Raw genomic sequence first — 18,606 nt, forward strand, 5'->3', positions numbered from 1 at the left:
CAATAAAGTTCGTTAGTTAAAACAGTAATGCTTGTGTGGTTGCTCAAGTTAGTTATCCAAGCTCTTCGGAGAATGAGGCAGGCAAATTCTAGAGACTAGTTTGAACTGCTTTGAGCGCCAAATAGATACACTGAACTACAAATCCCTTCATTCTTTGCGGCGCTCTAGCGTCAAGTGGTTAATGAATGCGGAAGTCATGTTCTCACGTCCAATCGTGCCTCGAGGCTTGCGTAGCGGCGGCAGGCTAGCCAATCCTGAAGCAGCGTCTCCTGCGGAGTCCCGCCTCCGTGTTGCGCTGACGGGTCGCGGGCGGATACGCGTCTCGGAGGGACACGCGGCTCTCTGTGCCCTTCTCGGTATCCTGCTCCCCGTCTCCGGTCCTTAGCTCTGCCATGGCTCCTAAAGGCGGCTCCAAGCAGCAGTCCGAGGAGGACCTGCTCCTTCAGGACTTCAGTCGCAACCTGTCGGCCAAGTCGTCGGCGCTCTTCTTCGGCAACGCCTTCATCGTGTCCGCCATCCCCATCTGTGAGCTGCGGGCGGGCGGCGGCGGGGACGTGGCGGGCGCGGTGGGGAGGCCGGAGGCCGCGGGGAGGCGGGGGTCGGGGACGGCGTCCCCGGGAAGTCAATCGTGGCGTGCGTTTGTTTCGGGCGCGGGATCTGGCCCGGTTTCTCCTACCGGTACACGCGTGTGGCCGCCTGTCGGACCTCACAACCGTTGTTTAGTGCTCCATATGAGAGATCCACCGATATCCCTGAATTAGCAGCGTGGCCGGTGACCAGCCTCTCCTCACCCCGCAACCCCCGAGCATCTTTTTGATTCGCAGAATGGCCGAAGTTAGGCCAGGGCCAGAGGTCAGAGGTTAGCGATCAGCCTTGTGTAGGATTTTAATAACCCTGAGAGAGCACCTCTAGACTTCCCGTTTGAATGGGAAACTGCAGACCAGGCAGGCCGAGGCGGTTTCCAGGCTCAGATCTTAGGAGTTTCAGTCTCCTGGCCCACACTTCCACACCGTCGCAGGCCAGTCACATCCAAATGTATTTTCTTATTTAGGCCTTGCAAAAACTCAGCGTGCAGTGAATGAGGCTTGGAGCCCCCTGCTTCGCTGGCTTGACAAAGCATTGTTTTGACTTCAGAGAGCAGCCACGTCAGCAAGAAGACCAATGTTTTGGGACAACATTTTATATCTAATAGAATAATAATAATAATAATACCCCATGAATAAAATTTGAATTCTTACTTGTGACTCTTTTTTTTTATAATTATTTCCAGTTTTGTTTCAAGTTTTTTGATGAACTCTCTAGACAAGTCTTTCCCCCACAACCCAAATTTATGAATGAGAAAGCCTGAACTTCTAGTGAAGTTGCCCAGTTTTGGTGGGATTTACTAACTCGTTTCCCTGGTTTAGCTGTAATTAATCTGGCAGGCTTGTGTAAGGGGTAGTAATGCCTGTTCCCTTTTGTGTCCCTCCCTTCCTTTTGTCTCAACTCAGGGTTGTATTGGCGGATATGGCATATGGATCTTATCCAGTCTGCGGTTCTCTACAGTGTGATGACATTAGTAAGCACTTACCTAGTAGCCTTTGCGTACAAGAATGTGAAATTTGTTCTCAAGCACAAGTAAGTATGTTTGTTTGTCAAGCGTCCCTATGGTACGCCGCATGTTTTATGGTAGAGAGCCTTTGTGCAGATGCTCTATAGTTAGAGTTATTAGTTCTGCGTGACTGTTTCTATTTTGGAAAGAATGGAAATCGATACCTGGAGAATTGGTAACCCCTTGAGCCACCAAACACTTCAGTGGAAATAGGTGTCAGAGGGTGGGATTCGAGTCTTCAAGCACCAGTTTGTAATCACTGGTTTCATCAGAAAAAGAAATCTACTCAGCAAATTCATGTTAGGAGAAACTCAGTGGAGTTCTTTCTAGAAACTGTTCTGGTGGGATGTCCGTTTACTAATTTTGGAAGCAACTTTTTTTTTTTTTAATTTATCTATGTGCATTGGTGTGAAGGTTTCAGATCCCTGGAATTGGAGTTACAGACATTGTGAACTGCCATGTGGGTGCTGGGAATTGAACATGGACCGTCCTCTTAAAGAGCAGCCAGTGCTCTTAACAACTGAGCCATCTCTCCAGCCCCATTGGAAGCAACTTAAAAAAAAAAAACAAAAAGACTCTCTAACATTTTCAATGCTAGTTACATTTTTTAATCTCGTAAGTGTATTCACTGTAGAAGATAACAATATTTCTTGAATTTTAAGATCACATATATTAAAAGATTATTTGAATAGCTTTTAGAGATGAAAACCCAAGTTTCACCTCAGTAGGTGTGTATGTTACAAACACGTGTATAGCCTGCTTTCCTAAAGTAAAATAGGAGACTGTAGATTTAGGAATGATTGTAATATTTATTTGTTTATTTGAGCTAGGAATTATGTAGCCCAGACTGATCTGGTAAATGTGTTGGGATTATAGGCATGAGCAGCCACACTAGCTGTGATTTATTATTTTAGAGTGTCATGATCCTCTTGGGAAGCAGAGTATGAATATTATTTAATTTGAAAAGATGTTCTCTAGAGTTACTTTCTTATACACTTTTGGGGTAGCAGGATATTCTCTGGTTTATTACAGTAGAACCTTTTGGATTTGGCTTTTCTTTGAAGTAATCTTTGTGGTTTACTTGCCTGAGGGGGACAGAAGAGAGTGTTAGATCCTTTGGAGCTTGAATTACACATAGTTCTGAGCCCCCTGAAATGGGTGCTGGGAATTGAACTCAGGTTCTCTGCTAGAGCAGTGTGTGCTCTTAATTGCTGAGCCATCTCTCCAGCTTCTATAGTAATTTTTAAGAAAGGAGTAGAGATTTTTGAGTTTAAACATGCTGTGTATTTAAGCTTTTTTTTTCTTTCATTTCCTGTAGTATCCACACTTAATTAGAAATTTTTTGTTTGGATTGATATGGCAGTCTTCATCTGGTTTCTTGAAGCAAAATTATAGGGTCCACTCTGCCATTTGATGATACTTTTTCTTCCTTACATCATCCATATTTTATGGGTTAAAATTACACATATAGATGAGGGACTGGAGAGACGGCTCAGTGGTTAAGCATAGTGTCTGCTCTTTCAGGGACTCAGTTTAAATTCCCAGCACCCACATGGTGACTCACAACTTTTTATAACTCTAGTTGTAGGGAATTCGATGCCTTCTGGCCTCTGTGGTCACCAGACATGTCTCTGGTGCATAGACATATGTATGGGCAAAATAATAATAATAGTAATAACATTTAAAAGATCTTAGCCAAAAGACTGGGAAATAGCATATTTCTCTTTATTTGTGTTTTTCTTTTTTCTTTTTTGTTAACTATCTTAACTCATCAAGGTCTTCTTTTCTAATACAGTAACACCAAAAATCCTTTCAGGTTCTTAGAATCAAAGTCATCTGCCTCCTTTCTCTGAAGCCTAATCCCTTCAGAGTTAGACGTAGCCTTCTGGTCATTCTTTGAGTGTGTCTTGTGCCCATTTCCGTTCAGGACCTCCATGCTTCCTGTTCTTACGTGTCTGTTTCAAGACTCAGACAATCTTTCCAGAGAGTCCTACCTGACTTTGATCTTTGTTTTGTTGTCTTTATGGTATGGTTGCAGTTGACCAGAAATTGGTGGTGTGTTATTGTTTCAGGTAGCAGGGTTTTAGTTACGAGGTGGGCAGCAGTGGGCTGAGCAGCTGCTGTCCTGGGCATGCAAAGGCTTGGCTTCATGGCTGCAGTTCTGCTAGGCCAGCAGACTAATCAGCTCATCTCTGCCGTCTTTCTGTCTAGCAGCCTCTTTGCCAGCTGCCATTTCAAGATTTAGCTCGTTTTGTCCTCTACTCTCTTGAACTGTGTTCTTATGAGACATGGTTGTCTATGATAGAGAATCATTCAGAAATAGAATCTTGCATGGTCCTTTATAATCCCTTTGTAACTCAGTCCCTTTGGTGTTGATTTTGAATGCCCCTCACTGTTTGTGTACTTCTTTGGGATCAAATTGTTCTTTTTTACCTGAGTCCTACTCTAGGCTTCTTGAGACTGCTATGTCTTTTGCTTTATATCTCTTAGAATGGTTAATGGTACATTTTAGGTTAATAAATTTCACTGACTTGCTGACTTAGTAGACTCCTAAGTAGAATTTTCTTTACTCATAGTCTGAGGTAGTGCGTGTTGTAGCTGACATAGAAACTATAGATTTAGGGCTGGTGAGTTGGCTCAGTGGGTAAAAGAACTTATGCATGCATAAGTTCATATATATATGCCCATGCAAGCCCAGTGACCCAAATTTGGTTTTTAGGACCTTAATAGAAAGAGAGAAACAAGTCCCAAAAGGTGTCGTCTGGCCTCTCATCTCCTCAGTAGTCCTAAAGTAAAACAGCTATAGATTTACACGTGGTGTGTAAGGTTATAGATTCAGTGAGAACATGAGTGCTTGTAGGTTATGATGACAGAGTAAACAAGTCTAGATTCCAGTGTTTGCTCTGCTGTCCTTAAATGTGTTGTCTTCATTTATATAGTTTTCCTGTATATTTTTACTCTAGAACTGTAGGGTAAGGATTCTTACAGTCACTCAGAAGCAGGAGAGAGGTGAAATAGGATCACATGTGTGACATGCTGTTAAACGTAGCACCCAGCATGTAATATATGTTTGTTCAAGGTTGGCATGAAAACTTTTGTTTTTGAGAAAGGTGTCATGATGTAAATAGAGTTTGTAAAGACATTTTAGACATTTTGTTTTAGGAAATTAAATGTGTGCTTTTTTTTTTCCTCCCGTGAAAGGTTCTGATGTACTGTTGGAAACAAATAGAGTAAAAAAAAAAAAAAATCCCATGAGCTATCTCAGTTGATAGTGTGCTGGGCCCTGAAGTGATTTGTTTTGTTGGAAACTGCCTGAGATATGTTTTCCAGCAGACTTAAGACATCTGGTACTGGACAGGACCTCTCTTTTGGGTAAATCTGGTAGTAAATAATAGCATGCTAGACCTAGAAGAGAAGTTGGTTATCTATCTGGTTTAGGGTTTTTCAGATAGATTTGTCGTGCATATAGTCCGTAAGGGATTTATGTGTAAGTAATTCTTTTGAAGACTTAGGTCTCTTCCGGCACTTTAGAGTGTGTATGTGTGTTTTGATGTTCAGCTACAGACCATTCGTCCATTCCCATCTCTCTTTGGAGGCAATAGAGGAAAAGGCATGAAGTTAAGTTCAGTAAATGATTCTTTGTTTGCTAGAGAGGCTGAGAGAAGAGTCTCCCTCAAGAATCCAGCTTCTCAGGAATGAAAGAGACAACAGGAAGGGTGATGTTTATGTAATAAAGTCATGTGAGCTTGGGTCTTTGGAATAAAAATGTACCCTGGAGGGTCCTAAATATCTGACCCCACAACACATTTATTTTCCTTAGCTTTACCTTCCTTTGGTTACCAATTTGAGGGTTATAAAGTTAAAAAGTAACCGTAACCCTGGTCCAGGAGAATTGTCTGTATTCTGTCAATCATGTTTTAAATAAATGCTGATTGGCCAGTAGCCAGGCAGGAAGTATAGGTGGGACAACCAGACAGGAAATAGAGGCAGGGCAATGAGAACAGGAGTATTCTGGGAAGAAGAAAGCTCTTTCTGCAGTCCTGTCTAGACACCAAAGAAGCAGGATGTGACCTGCACCGCTGAGAAAAGTACTGAGCCATGTGGCTAGCATAGATAAGAATAATGGGTTAATATAAATTATAGGAGTTAATAAGAAGCTAATGGGCCAATCAGCTTATAACTTATGTAAACCTCTATGACTTTATTTGGGACCTTACCGGCTGTGGGAACTGGGCAGGACAGAAACCCTAACAAGCAGGCCCTCATGTTACATGACCCTTTAAAGATATTTGTCCGTTGACTTTTACCTTTTATGTATGTCAGTTCTGACTTTGTTCTTGAGTGAAATGGAGACATGGAAAAATCAGCTGCAGTCTGTTGTCACCGTGCATTGAGGCTCTAGATTCTTTTTTTGCTTGTTTTGTTTTGTTTTTCTAGACAGGGTTTCACTGTGTAGCTCTGTCTGTCCTGTAATTCACTTTGTAGACCAGACTGGCCTCGAGAGATCTGTCTGCCTCTGCCTCCAGAGTACTGGGATTAAAGGCGTGCCCCATTACTGCCTGACTAGACTCTAGATTCCTGAGCTCTTGTGGTTGAATGAGTGATCTCAGGTGTTCTACTGGAGTCCATCCATATCTCTCCAGTTTTCCTTGGTGTACTGACCAGAACTAAGCAGTGTGGTAATGTGAGTCTGAGAACTTGACCAGACTTCTGTCTGTTCCCATCCTGCTGGGCTGTCGTGTTGAACACCTTCATAGTGGGAGCACCGTGGGACTGGTAGGGACCCTGTGGAAGTTTGTATGTTGTCGTTGCTACTTTCTCTTCTATAGGGACAACTGAAGCTCTCTTTCTGTGAAAAATACACTACATTGAATAGAAGTGTCTTAGTTTATGGGTGATTGTATTTTATTTAAATATACCACTTTCTTAATAACACCACCTGATAAAATTCACGTGTAGATTTTTGTTGTTTTGATCTGTATACATTTTTGAGACAAGATAGCATGTAGCTGAGGCTGGCCTTGAACTCTTGAACCTTACACTTCCACTTCACAAGCACTGAGATTATAGGCATTTGCTCTCATGTCCTGCTGATGAATATGCTTTTCTCACCCCTTCCCCCCCAAATAAGATCTGGAGATTCTGATCTGAGTTCTTGATCAAACTTTCTGTCTGCCTCTGTTAACTCAAGCCAATGGCTAATTTAACTAAAAGAGTTACTGTCAGCCTGTAGCCTTGCTCTATTATTTTATTTTTTAAATGAAATTGTCCTTTGGAATGGAGCTATAGCATAGCTTTAAGATACTATATTTTCTTTCATGTTTTAAATCAAGACATCTGTTCTGTAGTCTCCTTGGAATTCAGTCACATGAGTAATCACAGTGATTCCCAGTGAGTTCTGCTAATAGCATTTGACTTTTATATCCATATTAAATACCCCCGCTTTGGAAAATGTTCTTTTTCAAGCAGCAGTCAAATCCCATAACTAAGAAACTGTCTCGAGGGTTTCTTTTAGGTACTTTAGCTTCTTTTAGGCTTGTACAGCGTAATAAATTTGGAACTTTCTGTCAAGTTGATTTTCTTGAAATGTAAAGTATCATTCAGTCGCCAATCTAAAATATGAGTACAAAGTGTTTTGCAGAACTGACTTTCCTCTCTAAAGCATGTAGAAACCTTTTTCTTCCTGTGTTTTCTTTCAGAGTAGCACAGAAGAGGGAGGACGCTGTTTCCAAAGAAGTGACTCGGAAACTTTCTGAAGCTGATAACAGAAAGATGTCTCGGAAGGAGAAAGATGAAAGGTTAGGTGTGTGTGTGTGTGTGCGCGCGCGCATGTGTGCGCATGTATGTGTGTGTGTACATTTGTATACCTATGTGTGTGCCCTAGAGGCCCAAAATGGTGTCAGGTATTTCCCCCATCACTCTCCACCATGTTCTTTCTCTTGCTGAACCAGGAGTAACCCACAAGGGTTGGTGGCCAGCAGGCCCTGGTGAAGCTCCTGTCTTCTCAGGGCTGGAGTTGCAGGGTGCACCGGATGATGGCTACTGGGTTCTGAAGTGTGCTCATCATGACTGCTCTCAAGCACCTGTTAACCTGTCACTCTACCCCCTCAACTCCTTATTTAAACTGTTATAAAGCTTTGGAAAAAAGAAGTTTTTGAGTTCTCATTAAAGATGATAGATGTTGGAATTGTATTAGTAGTAATGGTGATAGTACTGGCTGACATGTTTTGAGTTTTTGTTACCACTAGAACCTTTTCTTTGTGCTCTCCATATACAGCTGATTTGTTCGAAGAGTTAGGTGTACATCTGCAACATGAGTCCTGCATTTCTGGCTCAGGTATCATTACTGAAGAAGGGAGAGAAAGATTTTTAAGAATTAGAGGAACAGAAAATTTGTTAGACTGTGGTCTGCTAGAAATGTCAGAGAAGTTATGCCATGAACTCTGATCAACATGGAATGAGGAAGAAGGCATCGATAGACAGTGATGTGGAAGGGAACGCTCCTGAGACCCCAGCCCTACACAAAGAACTGTAGGCAGTTAGTGTGCTGAGGGGAGAAGTAGTCTCCTCCAGGGAGGGACACACCAGCTGGGTATCTAATGCCAGTGTCAGCTCTGAAAACGTGTACAAGTAACAGACTCCGTTTCACACCCAAGGAAAGGAAAGGCCAGAAAGCTTAGTACTTGGCTGCTGAGTACCATTAACTGTTCTGCTGGAATTTAGGAAGCAGCAGAACTCCTTGTGTGCCCTTGTGTTATTAACGCTTTCAGTAGTTGTGACCCCACAGCTACTAGTAGCTGTGATTCCCTAGGGTGACTAGGGAAAAATGTACTGGAATTGACCTCTGTTGCCCGAGTTTGTGTTGGTATGTTTGTTAACCCCCATTTTTTTTCCGTTTCGGCCAGCTTCTCTTAGGAAACATCGTAATTCATCAGTATGAAATGCGTAAGCCCCAAACTGCCAAGTAAATTGATACATAAGAGTCACCAGATATTGTTACCAGAATAATTGTTTTCATGGACCTAAAACTTTAGCAAGGTGCTTTGTGGGACAAGACTTTCCTCCAGAAAGACTTTATGTGGGCCTTGTAGAGTAATATAATTTTATAAGAGTGAAAACCTTTAAAAGGAAGAAAAGTGACCTTGGAATTAGCTTCAGCATTAGAGCATTGTGCTTCCTTTTGAGTTCCCAAGCATTCAGGAAGTGCAGTAGGTCACAGTGTTTTCACTCTGGGAAGCCACATGGTATGCGAGCCCTGTGAAAAAGAAGTCTTCCTGGCAACACCCGTGGAAGGTCTTTATCAAGTAGACCCTAATTTAAAGAACACCAAGTAACTTAATGAACATTGCTTCTGCAGTGGTTTGGAAAGGCACCAAACATGAACAAAATGATTAACTTAGGATATGATATTAAAGTCATGGCAGTGAAGGCCTTTGTAGGGCGCAGTCATAAGGTTTGGCTGCATAGCTCTTTGGTTGCATAATTTTGAGTAGAAATAAAAGTTGGAGAATCTGTAACCCTAAAGCCCCCTTTTTCTAAATTATGTAGGACAATATTTGTTAAACTTGGGTACATGTTAACCAGATTTCACAGTAATTGACACAGCTATCAAGGTTCTGGAGGTGGTCATATTGGAAATGGCAAACAGGTCTCATTGTTCACTGCGGACTTGCCTGCTGTGCTCTGTGTTCTGGTTTTGACCCTGGGCTGTCTAAGAATGTGCCACATTCAGGTAGTCATTAGCAGTGAGTCAGAATGGGGACTGGAAGTGAAGCTTGTTAGCTGTTCAGAGTTGTGTCAGGTGGTGTGTAAAGTGCAGATTGTTCCTCTTGTCACAGTCGACAGTAGTGCCGTTAGTATTTCTCTCCCGGAAGTGTAGACTCAGCTGCTCTGGGTAACAGATCAGAGATTCATTAAGATGGTGAGCGGCTCTTGGAGGATGAGCTACTTCCAAGAGGTCTGGTGTCAACTGGTACAGCGTCCATGTCTCTCCAGCCTCCATTTATAGCTGTCTAGGCGCGTACCTGTTGTGCCGCTCACCCCAGGATGGAAATAAGCATCTGTATTAGCTGATTGTAACAGTTGCTGTTTGGTCCTCCTTTTCTCCTTTCTTAGTAAACTGTTCCTGAAGAATGATTTCTTGGGAGGTATTCCTAGTCTAGTCTAGTCTAGTCTAGTCTTGTCTTGTCGTGTCGTGTCGTGTCGTGTCTCGTGTCTCGTCTTGTGTCTTGTCGTGTCGTGTCTTGTGTCTTGTGTCTTGTGTCTTGTCTTGTCTTGTCTGTCGTCCGTCCGTCCGTCCGTCCTTCCTTCCTTCCTTCTCTGTCTGTCTTTCCCTCCCTCCTTCCCCCCTCCCTCCCTCCCCCTTCCTTCTCTCTCTCTCTCTCTCTCTCTCTCTCTCTCTCTCTCTCTCTCTCTCTCTCTTCAGATCCGGGTTCTCTGTAGCTTTGGAGCCTGTCCTGGAACTAGCTCTTGTAGACCAAACTCCCAGAGATCCCCCTGCCTCTGCCTCTGCTGGGATTAAAGGCGTGCGCCACCACTGCCTGGCTCCAAGCTAATTTTTTTCTACCAGTGAAACCTTGGTAGGCCCATTGGTAATGATACATTAGAGTTTTTAAAATTATTTCAAAATAACCTGTATGTGGCTGGACCAGAAGACATTTGGATGGTCCTAACTTGTATACTTTGTGTAACATGGGAGCTAGGGTAGCACCGTGGTCAGGCTTTCATCTCGGTTGTTTTGGAGGTGATTCTGTTTCAGGTCATGGTAGGGAGAGAGTTAGGGAGACCTGCTCAGATGTCACTGGGGACGATTTAATCAGCAGAGTAAAAGCATGCCATAGCTCACTGGGTCTTATGCCAGAGTTTAAAATAGCTGTGTTGATTCTGAGTATATTTTAGCATTCAGGTGCATTGGGCCTGTGTGCCTCACTGTTCTTGATTTCCTTGAACAGTGTAAGAGTGGTAAAATCCATTTCCTCCAGTTTAGGTTGACATTTACTCTTCTTTGGACTCAGAATGGTTTTAGCTGTTGGCTACACTTTAATGTAATATTCGTCCTGTTTCCCAAAGTAGAGTAGTTTATTAAGTTGCGGTGTTTATAACAATCAAGGAAATAAAGCCTAAGTGTTATTAGAGACTACAGATTTCGCATGGTGAAGATGGGTGATATACTCTCAGTTTGATTCCTACAGCCAAGCTTGTTCAGTTTGGACAAGAGCACGTGATGTGTAGAAGTATTGGTTAGTAGTCCCTGTGGGGGTGAGTGGGAGGGCTCTGTGTCATCCAATCGGAGTCGGATGGATGGCTTCCGGGGAGGACAAAGCATCTACAGTTGCAGGTTTTAATCTTTTTGATGATGACGCCACAGTGACGCTGCATTTCACTTTACCAGGTATAATAATTTGTACATACATACAAATGTTTCAGAAACAGTAATTACCATACTGTGTGTGGTGGATGCTCAGGATTTGTTGTTGTTGTTTCTGTGCATTAAAGAAGAAAGCAAGTCTCAGCTCACTCGGTTAATTTCTTTAGGCATTGAACAACTTACTTCATTTCATACCCCATCAGTGGATCACAGTCTGCTCTTTAAAAAGTGACTTTGCAAAGTTAATTAGCCAAGTGAAATAAAATCTGCCTTAATCAAAAGCATTCTGAAATATCCTCTTGGCTGATTTAGAGGGATAAAAGGTAGATAAATATGGGAGCAATTGAAACAGATTCTATAAGAATTTTATAGAAGTTAGAAATACTATCCTAAAAATCATGTTGATTCCTCTTTCACATTTAGTAAAGAAAGCCGAAGATAGACCTGGTGAGATCGTGGCTAGCTTTGTTCTTGTCGTTACCCCTTTAAGGTGCAAAACGAAAGGCTGAAGCCCTTAGATTAGAGATCCTTAAGCTAGGATGCAGCCAGAGAAGCTAAAGTCACCCTTTGGCCTGTGATATGACATCATCTAATATTTGTGTTAGGCCACATCCATGGCAGTCCTGAGAAATGTGTGGCTGGTCCACAGGCTCTAGGGTGGGCACTCCCTTTCTGGGACTTTTAAACAAAGACATCTATTTTAGATACTTATAAAATCTTGCCAGTTGCAATGAATATCATCCCCTTCTGCTGTAGTGTTGACGGTTTAGGAAAATAGTAACACGCCCAGTAACTGTTATTTAACATCAACAGGGAAAACAGAATTCAGTGGAAGAAAGGAAATAATTTGCTCTAAATTTAATACTGCAAATGCATTCTCACCCTTGAAAGCAAGGAAAACTTGCCTTGTAATAAATGAGAACCACTTTGTATTTAAAGTTTTTGGTCATATTTATAAACTTGTTTGACCTGTTTTTGCATCTATAGAATCTTGTGGAAGAAGAATGAAGTTGCCGATTATGAAGCCACAACATTTTCCATCTTCTATAACAACACTCTGTTCCTGGTTCTGGTCATTGTTGCTTCCTTCTTTATACTGAAGAACTTCAACCCCACAGTGTATCCTTTTAAAAGTTCTCAGAACCCTATAAGTAGTAGTTTGCTTTATTTTTAAGCTTTCTGGTATGTTAGTGGAAACAAAAACTTGTCAGTTAAGTAGTATAACTTTAGGCAGGTGTCTGTGGACTTAGAACTAAAAGTTTCTGGCTTGACTTAGTGTTTTTTAAGTCTGTAAGTTAGTTTTATGTAAGTAGCCAGTATGACAGAACAGTCGTATATTATGTGTGTGACTTTGTGTACTTACCTGAAAGGAATCAGAGTCAGGAAGTAGACTGTCTTCAGTAGTTCCATTGTGCGCATCTGCTAGCCTTGTGGGTTAGGTGCATGGTGCATGGCCAGGGGAGTTACAAATGGCAGGCACATTTTATATATTCAATTTTCAGGATGCTTTGAAATTGAGCTTTGGTCAAGCGTCATTTGTCTTTTATTAAAGGTGTTATCCAGGAAATTGTAGCCAGACTTTTAACAATCAGAGGTTATGGTGTAATAAAACATCAGACACCTTCCAACTCGTGTCTTTTGGGAATACCGGTGGGCCTTGCCAGAATGGCCCCAAAGTGGCTTGCTCAAAGAGGCTGCAAATAACATGAACTTTCTGAACCTCCTTCCCTTATAGACCAACTGTGGCAGGACTCTGACATGAGGATTTGTCTCCTTTACTGTTTGGTGTCTGATGTTCTTTGGCCAGCTCTTCTCATGAGGGCTTAAGTGGAACCAGGATGTGTTCTTTGTGATTGTTACTTCTAATTTGACTCAAGTGTCTTTTTCAGTATTGAAACATTGCTTGTGAGTATTTTTCATGCTTTATAGCCTTCCATATCGTAAGTTGTGTTTACAGACAGTGAAACTACATGCACATACTTGTGTCAATAAGGAAAAGCTCTTTTATTGTTGAAAACTAATTTGGAGGTCTCTCTTTTTCCTTAACCTTATTTCTGCAGGAACTACATTTTGTCCATAAGTGCTTCATCTGGACTCATCGCCCTCCTCTCCACTGGCTCCAAGTAGACCCTGTAGCTTGGCCCCTGCCTTTGTATCTATGGGTGGTCTGTGGTGTATGGAAAAGTATCAGGGTGGCCAGGTTGGGAGACACACAAGGTGTTTTTATAGTCTAGAGTTTGAGGGATAAAAATGCAATAGAAATGTAATTTAGTGTTTGTTTATTGGTTCTTTTTGACAGATTGTTGAAATTAAATGAATTGAAAGGGAAACTCAGAGTACCAGGACATTTATTAAAAGGCAAGAAGTCTTGCAATGTGCTGTAATCACAAGAGAAGAAAATAACTTGTTTCCTACAACTGTCAGAGGTCATGGTAACCTGGGCTGAGCTGTTATTATTTATAATTGGAGGAAGAAGTTAATAGCTGGTTCTCTGTGTTCCAAGCACAATATTACAACTTTTGACTGTAAATCTCAGAGTGAATCCTCTTCCCAAGGGATTAAACAGAAGTCTCTGAGTTTGTAATTTAGAACTCAAACACATGGCCTCTCCACTTCAATGGAGAGAACCTTAGAGTTGTTTTTTTTTTTTTTTTTTTTTTAAATAAAGAAAGGCAGCCAAGGTAGTAACCTAAAAATAGTGCCCGGCTATGAGTGTTGGCCTGTGAAACTAAAGCACACACTGTTCGGCGGTATGACTGTGGCCCTGGGCGGCCAGGGAGGTCAGCTTGACCCTGCCTTCTTGGTTTGATGTGTGAAGTCACTGGGATCACTGTTTTCTGTGAGCAGGCTCTCAGCACCGCAGGCAGAGTCCTAAGTGAGAAAGCACTTCTTTCCTGATTATTGACACTTGAGAGACCAAAAGACTTTTTTTGTGAACTTAGCCCTGGAATACAGTGACCTCTCCAAGGAATTTACAGTGGTTTAAAAGGAGTGTCAACATTTTCCTATGAGGACTTTAATAAATTTGTCCCCTTTTGCCCAGGGTTTCTGTCAATTATGAGCAAACTCTGATCACAGGTTTTGGGGTCTAGCAGAAGATCAGCCTCACATCGTGTCCCCCACCCTACAACATGTACAGATTGCATGTTCCGTGGTTTCCAGATTTGCATAACTTTACACTTAGGGTCATTGACTTCATATTTCTATTTATAGTTCACCATACCTGGGCACTTCCTATAAATGGCACCTCAAAGGAAAATATTCCTAATCTTTGGTTTCTACCTATAAACTTAAGAGGAACATACGATACTATTTGTAACTTTAAAGATGTATTTACCAAGAGTTGAGCTATTTTTGTGCTGGTAGATGAAGTTTCAGTAGTCTGCATTAAGAACTTAGGAAGCCTGGAGGAGTGTCTTTATATAGTCACCTTCTCATTGTATTGAAAATCATTTATCATGCTTCTGGACTTGTTCAGCTCTTGGTTGTGGTGCATTGTTATCTGAGTGCCATCACCAGGTAGTGTAGAATGAATAGGAGATGAGAAGAGATTCAGTGCAGAGTGTATTTAGGTAACACACATGAGGTGGGGTGTTTCGTTTTTCTATTTTAATCAGTATTTGGCTGATGACAGTTTGTGTGCAGGGTGTTTATCTAATAAAATAATTGGGTGCAACATCAAGCTCCTTCTAAGGTACTGCTTCGAGCTTGCCACTAGGTGGCAGTGCCTATGTAGATGGGAAGAAAATCACCATTATTTGACAACATTGTTAGCAGTTCAGGAATGGTGAAACAGCGGTGCCAGCCTCAAATTTTTAGTTCTCTTTAATTAGTAACCAAATTTTGCTGGGAGAATAATTGTGCAGTTTTTTTTCTGCCTTGAATGCTTCCTACAGCTGTCTTTGCTTTTAACTTTCAAAATATCCTTTGTCTCTGTGCCCCCAGATAAATTTTTGTGTACAAAGTCATAGCCAGATAGATAGATCATCAGCTCCCTAAAAGGATTTAATGTCTGCATCCTTCACACTTCGAAATGTGGGTCCTGTTCCCTAGTCTATTCTCCATAGTCGAATGTGGCAAATAGAATTATGAAGTGCTGAGTTAGACACACATAGACAGTAAAATCCTAAGGCAGAGTTTCTGTTTTAAAGGACCCCCTATGTAACACCAGTAAAACAGGACACTCAAAGTGCTTGCTTTTTTTTTTCCCGTATCTGTGATAGGTAGAGTATTAGTGTTAAGCATTTTCATTTCTTGATTTATTCATTGCTTAATAAGTCTTGTATCTAAATTTACAACTTGTATTGTTTGGTATATTGTTTGAACTTGAGAAGAATACTTTGAAACAGGATTTGAAGTTAATTGAAATAATGGAAGTTGAATTTATACTCAACATTCTTACAAAAGCCTTGTTTTTAACAAGTATGATTAAACTGTTTTTAAAAATGTGTTTTTTCTGCAGTTCTTTATGTGAACCATGTTGAGTGTCTTTATTACATGTTTTATATTAACCGTCTTTTCTATGTAAATGAACTGAAGTTACTGCTCACTTGCCTGTGAGGTAGTGACAGGCACAACACAGTTAAAGTTAAAGATGTCAGGTCCCTGCCGTAGTGTGCTGCTGATGTGTGCCCACTGCACTCTCCTGTTCACGTGACTTTTTTGCCTACCAGGCATTGCTGTGTCTGGGGACACTAAGAGAGGATTTGTTTGTATGTACACATGTGCACATACGGAGAATTTCAGCAAGTTTATGTCCTATCTTTAGAGTCTCAAACAGGGTAGTTCTTAGGAGTTTGGGTGGGTCTTTAATTCATTTTTTTTTAAAGTTTTATTTGTCTCTGTGTGTGCGTGCACGGATTATTGTATGTGTGTCCGCACACCACACGTATTGAAAAGGAAGAAGCTTGTGCAGAAGTGTTGGCAGTTGTCTTCTAGGTGCAGTCCCCGCTGGCCAGAAGCCTCAGTCCTCCTGCCGCCGGTCAAGTGCTTTACTACAGGTGTGTGCGCCAGCACTCAAGGCTTGCAGTGCAGATTTGTTTGTTTCTGTCTTTTGTGGGAATGGGGATGGTTGAGAGATGGTCTAATGTAGCTCAAGTTGAACTCTTGATCCTTCTGACTCTGCCTCCCGAGAACTGGGAGTAAGAGTGTGTACCACCCTTCCTCACTTCAGCCTGTTTTGGTCCCTGTGACTTCAGTTAAGCATTCAGTGCAGTATAGCTGCTGATTTAATTCATTTAGATGATTATTATTTATTTCATGGTGACATTTGTATTTTATATACAAGAAAATGTATGTATCTTAAGCCTTATAATGAAAGACCCAAAAGATCTATTATGGGATTGCACAGATTCCTTTATTACTCTAAGCAAATGAATTGAATTTCCTTTAGACAGCACTCCACTCACTTATACATACAGTAAGTAGTTCAGTGGATTAAATTTACAATGAATAGCTGGAAAGTTCATCTCCATCATTAGTCACATACTCATGGGCAGACTTCCAAATTGCCTATTAGACTCTAGGTAATAACAATCATGTATTTGTTGGTATCTTTCCCTGTTAGTTTAAGATATAGAACTTAGCCATGTGATAAATACCTGAAAATGATTTTAAGTTCATGTATTTCTTGTGTAGATTTTAAAGTGATGGAGAACTTGCTGAGAGGTAAAGTAGAATTTTGTCCATCGACAGATGGACAAATGGAGTTAGAAAATGACCCCACCTTTACAGAAAAGAAAGAAACACACATCCTGTGATTTCTCCTTATTTGCAGGTGTCCATCCCGTGTACCCTTACAGCTTTTCTCAGGTGGGATGCAGTGAGGTGGAGTAGAGTAGACCGGGTGTATCTCAGATTCTGAGCACAAAGCTGAGCCCCTTATTTCATGCAAAGAGCTCTCATGCATACAACGTAGTGTGTGATTAAAATCAGGAGCTTTTTGAATATTTTGCTTTTTCTCTGGGCAAGTTAATTCACCCAGAATGTGCTGAGGAATGACAGCATTTTTTTTTTACATTGCTTATGCTTTGCTTTTCATGTTAATAACTCCTCAGAAAATACCAAGCCGTATATTGTAATGCCCCAGTGGTAAACTGGACACTTGCCTTTCTCGGTATTTATAGGTTTAATTAAAAAATCTGAGCATGTGTGTATTTTTAAATCTCAGATACTTAAATTTGCAGATGTGCCTACAAGCGACTGAAAGTATATGCAGGCTTTAATAAAATGTAAAAAGTGAACACAATATTCAAAGCTGTTTCCATAGCGTTGTAACCCTTTTATAAATTAGCTATTATGTATCTAGTAAAGATGGGGTATTCATACTTCTATACCTCTATGTGTAAATAGACACGTTAGAATCCTAACAGGTACCCCAGATAAACTGTACAGGGCCAAGCAACAACAAGCAACTTCAATGATAGTGAAAGCAAGTACCTAGAAAATTTAGAGTGACAGGTGACTTAAAACTTACTAATGTGAATATGAAATACGAAAAAATACATAAGTTAGTTCTGTTTGTTCTCCCAGGCAAGACTAAAGAGTGAGGATATCCTGTTTCCTCTGTAGCTCACATTCTGTTCTGTTCTGTGATTTTTGCTCTTTTGAAAAAAAATAGATATGTACAGCCTTCTTTAAGTTACGAATGTCTGAAGATAATAGATCCCCCTATTCTAATCTTCCTTCCATTGCAGAAGCATGAGGTGCATAGAGCAATGCAAGGATCGGGGACCAGTTCAAGATAAGAAAATAGAATGGGTTTTCTGGGCTGTGACTTTTCATGTGTTCAGAATTCAGGGTGCACAGTGGTAGCAACAGCAGAAACCTCAGAGAATCCTGAGACACCAGAGGTTGAGCAGCAAGCTGCTAAGTGATGGAAAAGTGTCTAGTAAGGTCTTTCTGCACTGCCTACCCACCATGATTGTACCCATGCAGGTTCTGTGGCTCATGCACTGCCTTAGGATCTATAGTCCTTCTTGCTGTAGGGCTTGTTGCGCAGAATGTTGTCAATCTCATTTACCACATGTGATGTCATCTTAGGGAGGACCTGAAGAGGAGAAACCCCAAGGATGGCATTAGTGTTGAGCATTTGTCTTGAGTATTCAATATTACATAGCCATTTATACTTGCTCTATGTTTGCAAGCCATAGCTGGAATGAAGCCCCACCCTCATTCCTCGCACCGGACAGAGCTACAGAGCTTCAAGTCAGGGATTGTGTTTGTTGACTAAAGAAATGGAAATATAAGTGAAGTCTCAGCAATACAGAATAGCTCTCTATACAATGGAAATTCAGTGTAAGTAATCTACATTAATTTAATTTTTTAGTAGGTAATCCAGCTGTCTTAAAATAGTATAATTAATATATTTTTATTCCACTGTATCTAGCTAACACATTTTACTTAATATTTGTATCATTTTAATGTGAAATTAGTATAGAAAATGAAGGTACTTTGGGGGTATTACTATGTCCTTCAAATCCTGTGAACATTCTATACTTAACGTATACACACACACACACACAAACTCATGTGCACACACATTTGGACAGGCCATCACCATCATACATGTAGAAGCTGTGACAGTGGATAGCATTGATCTAGGACTGAGAATAGAGTTCCAGCTATTGACTTAGAACTGCTGAAGGAT

General features: G+C 41.1%; 2 protein-coding genes across 4 annotated transcripts in view; one reads left to right on the forward strand and one right to left on the reverse strand.

Moving 5' to 3' along the window:
- The first annotated feature begins 297 nt into the window (after positions 1-297).
- Positions 298-15,406, forward strand: Ssr3 (signal sequence receptor subunit 3). The gene is made up of 5 exons (XM_048424460.3): positions 298-525; positions 1,491-1,617; positions 7,291-7,389; positions 11,946-12,077; positions 13,019-15,406. Exons 1-5 carry the CDS (start codon positions 393-395, stop codon positions 13,083-13,085), a joined length of 558 nt encoding a protein of 185 aa, XP_048280417.1. The 5' UTR covers positions 298-392; the 3' UTR covers positions 13,086-15,406.
- Positions 15,407-16,292: 886 nt separating this feature from the next.
- Kcnab1 (potassium voltage-gated channel subfamily A regulatory beta subunit 1) overlaps positions 16,293-18,606 on the reverse strand; it is a 376,878-nt gene continuing 374,564 nt past the window's right edge. For all 3 annotated transcript variants that reach the window (XM_085682467.2, XM_048424456.3, XM_048424457.3), the window contains exon 14: positions 16,293-18,006. In XM_085682467.2, coding sequence (XP_085538593.2) covers positions 17,917-18,006 — 90 coding nt within the window. In that variant the 3' untranslated portion in view covers positions 16,293-17,916. The remainder of the gene's footprint in view (positions 18,007-18,606) is intronic.

Source organism: Myodes glareolus, chromosome 20, assembly GCF_982192425.1.
Source record: "Myodes glareolus chromosome 20, mMyoGla1.1, whole genome shotgun sequence".
NCBI lineage: Eukaryota > Metazoa > Chordata > Mammalia > Rodentia > Cricetidae > Myodes > Myodes glareolus.

Coding starts and splice junctions, on each gene's coding strand:
- Ssr3 (XM_048424460.3), top strand. CDS start 393: ATGGCTCCTAAAGGCGGCTCCAAGCAGCAGTCCGAGGAGGACCTGCTC. Junction 526..1,490: donor CGTGTCCGCCATCCCCATCT/GTGAGCTGCGGG, acceptor GTCTCAACTCAG/GGTTGTATTGGCGGATATGG. Junction 1,618..7,290: donor AAATTTGTTCTCAAGCACAA/GTAAGTATGTTT, acceptor GTTTTCTTTCAG/AGTAGCACAGAAGAGGGAGG.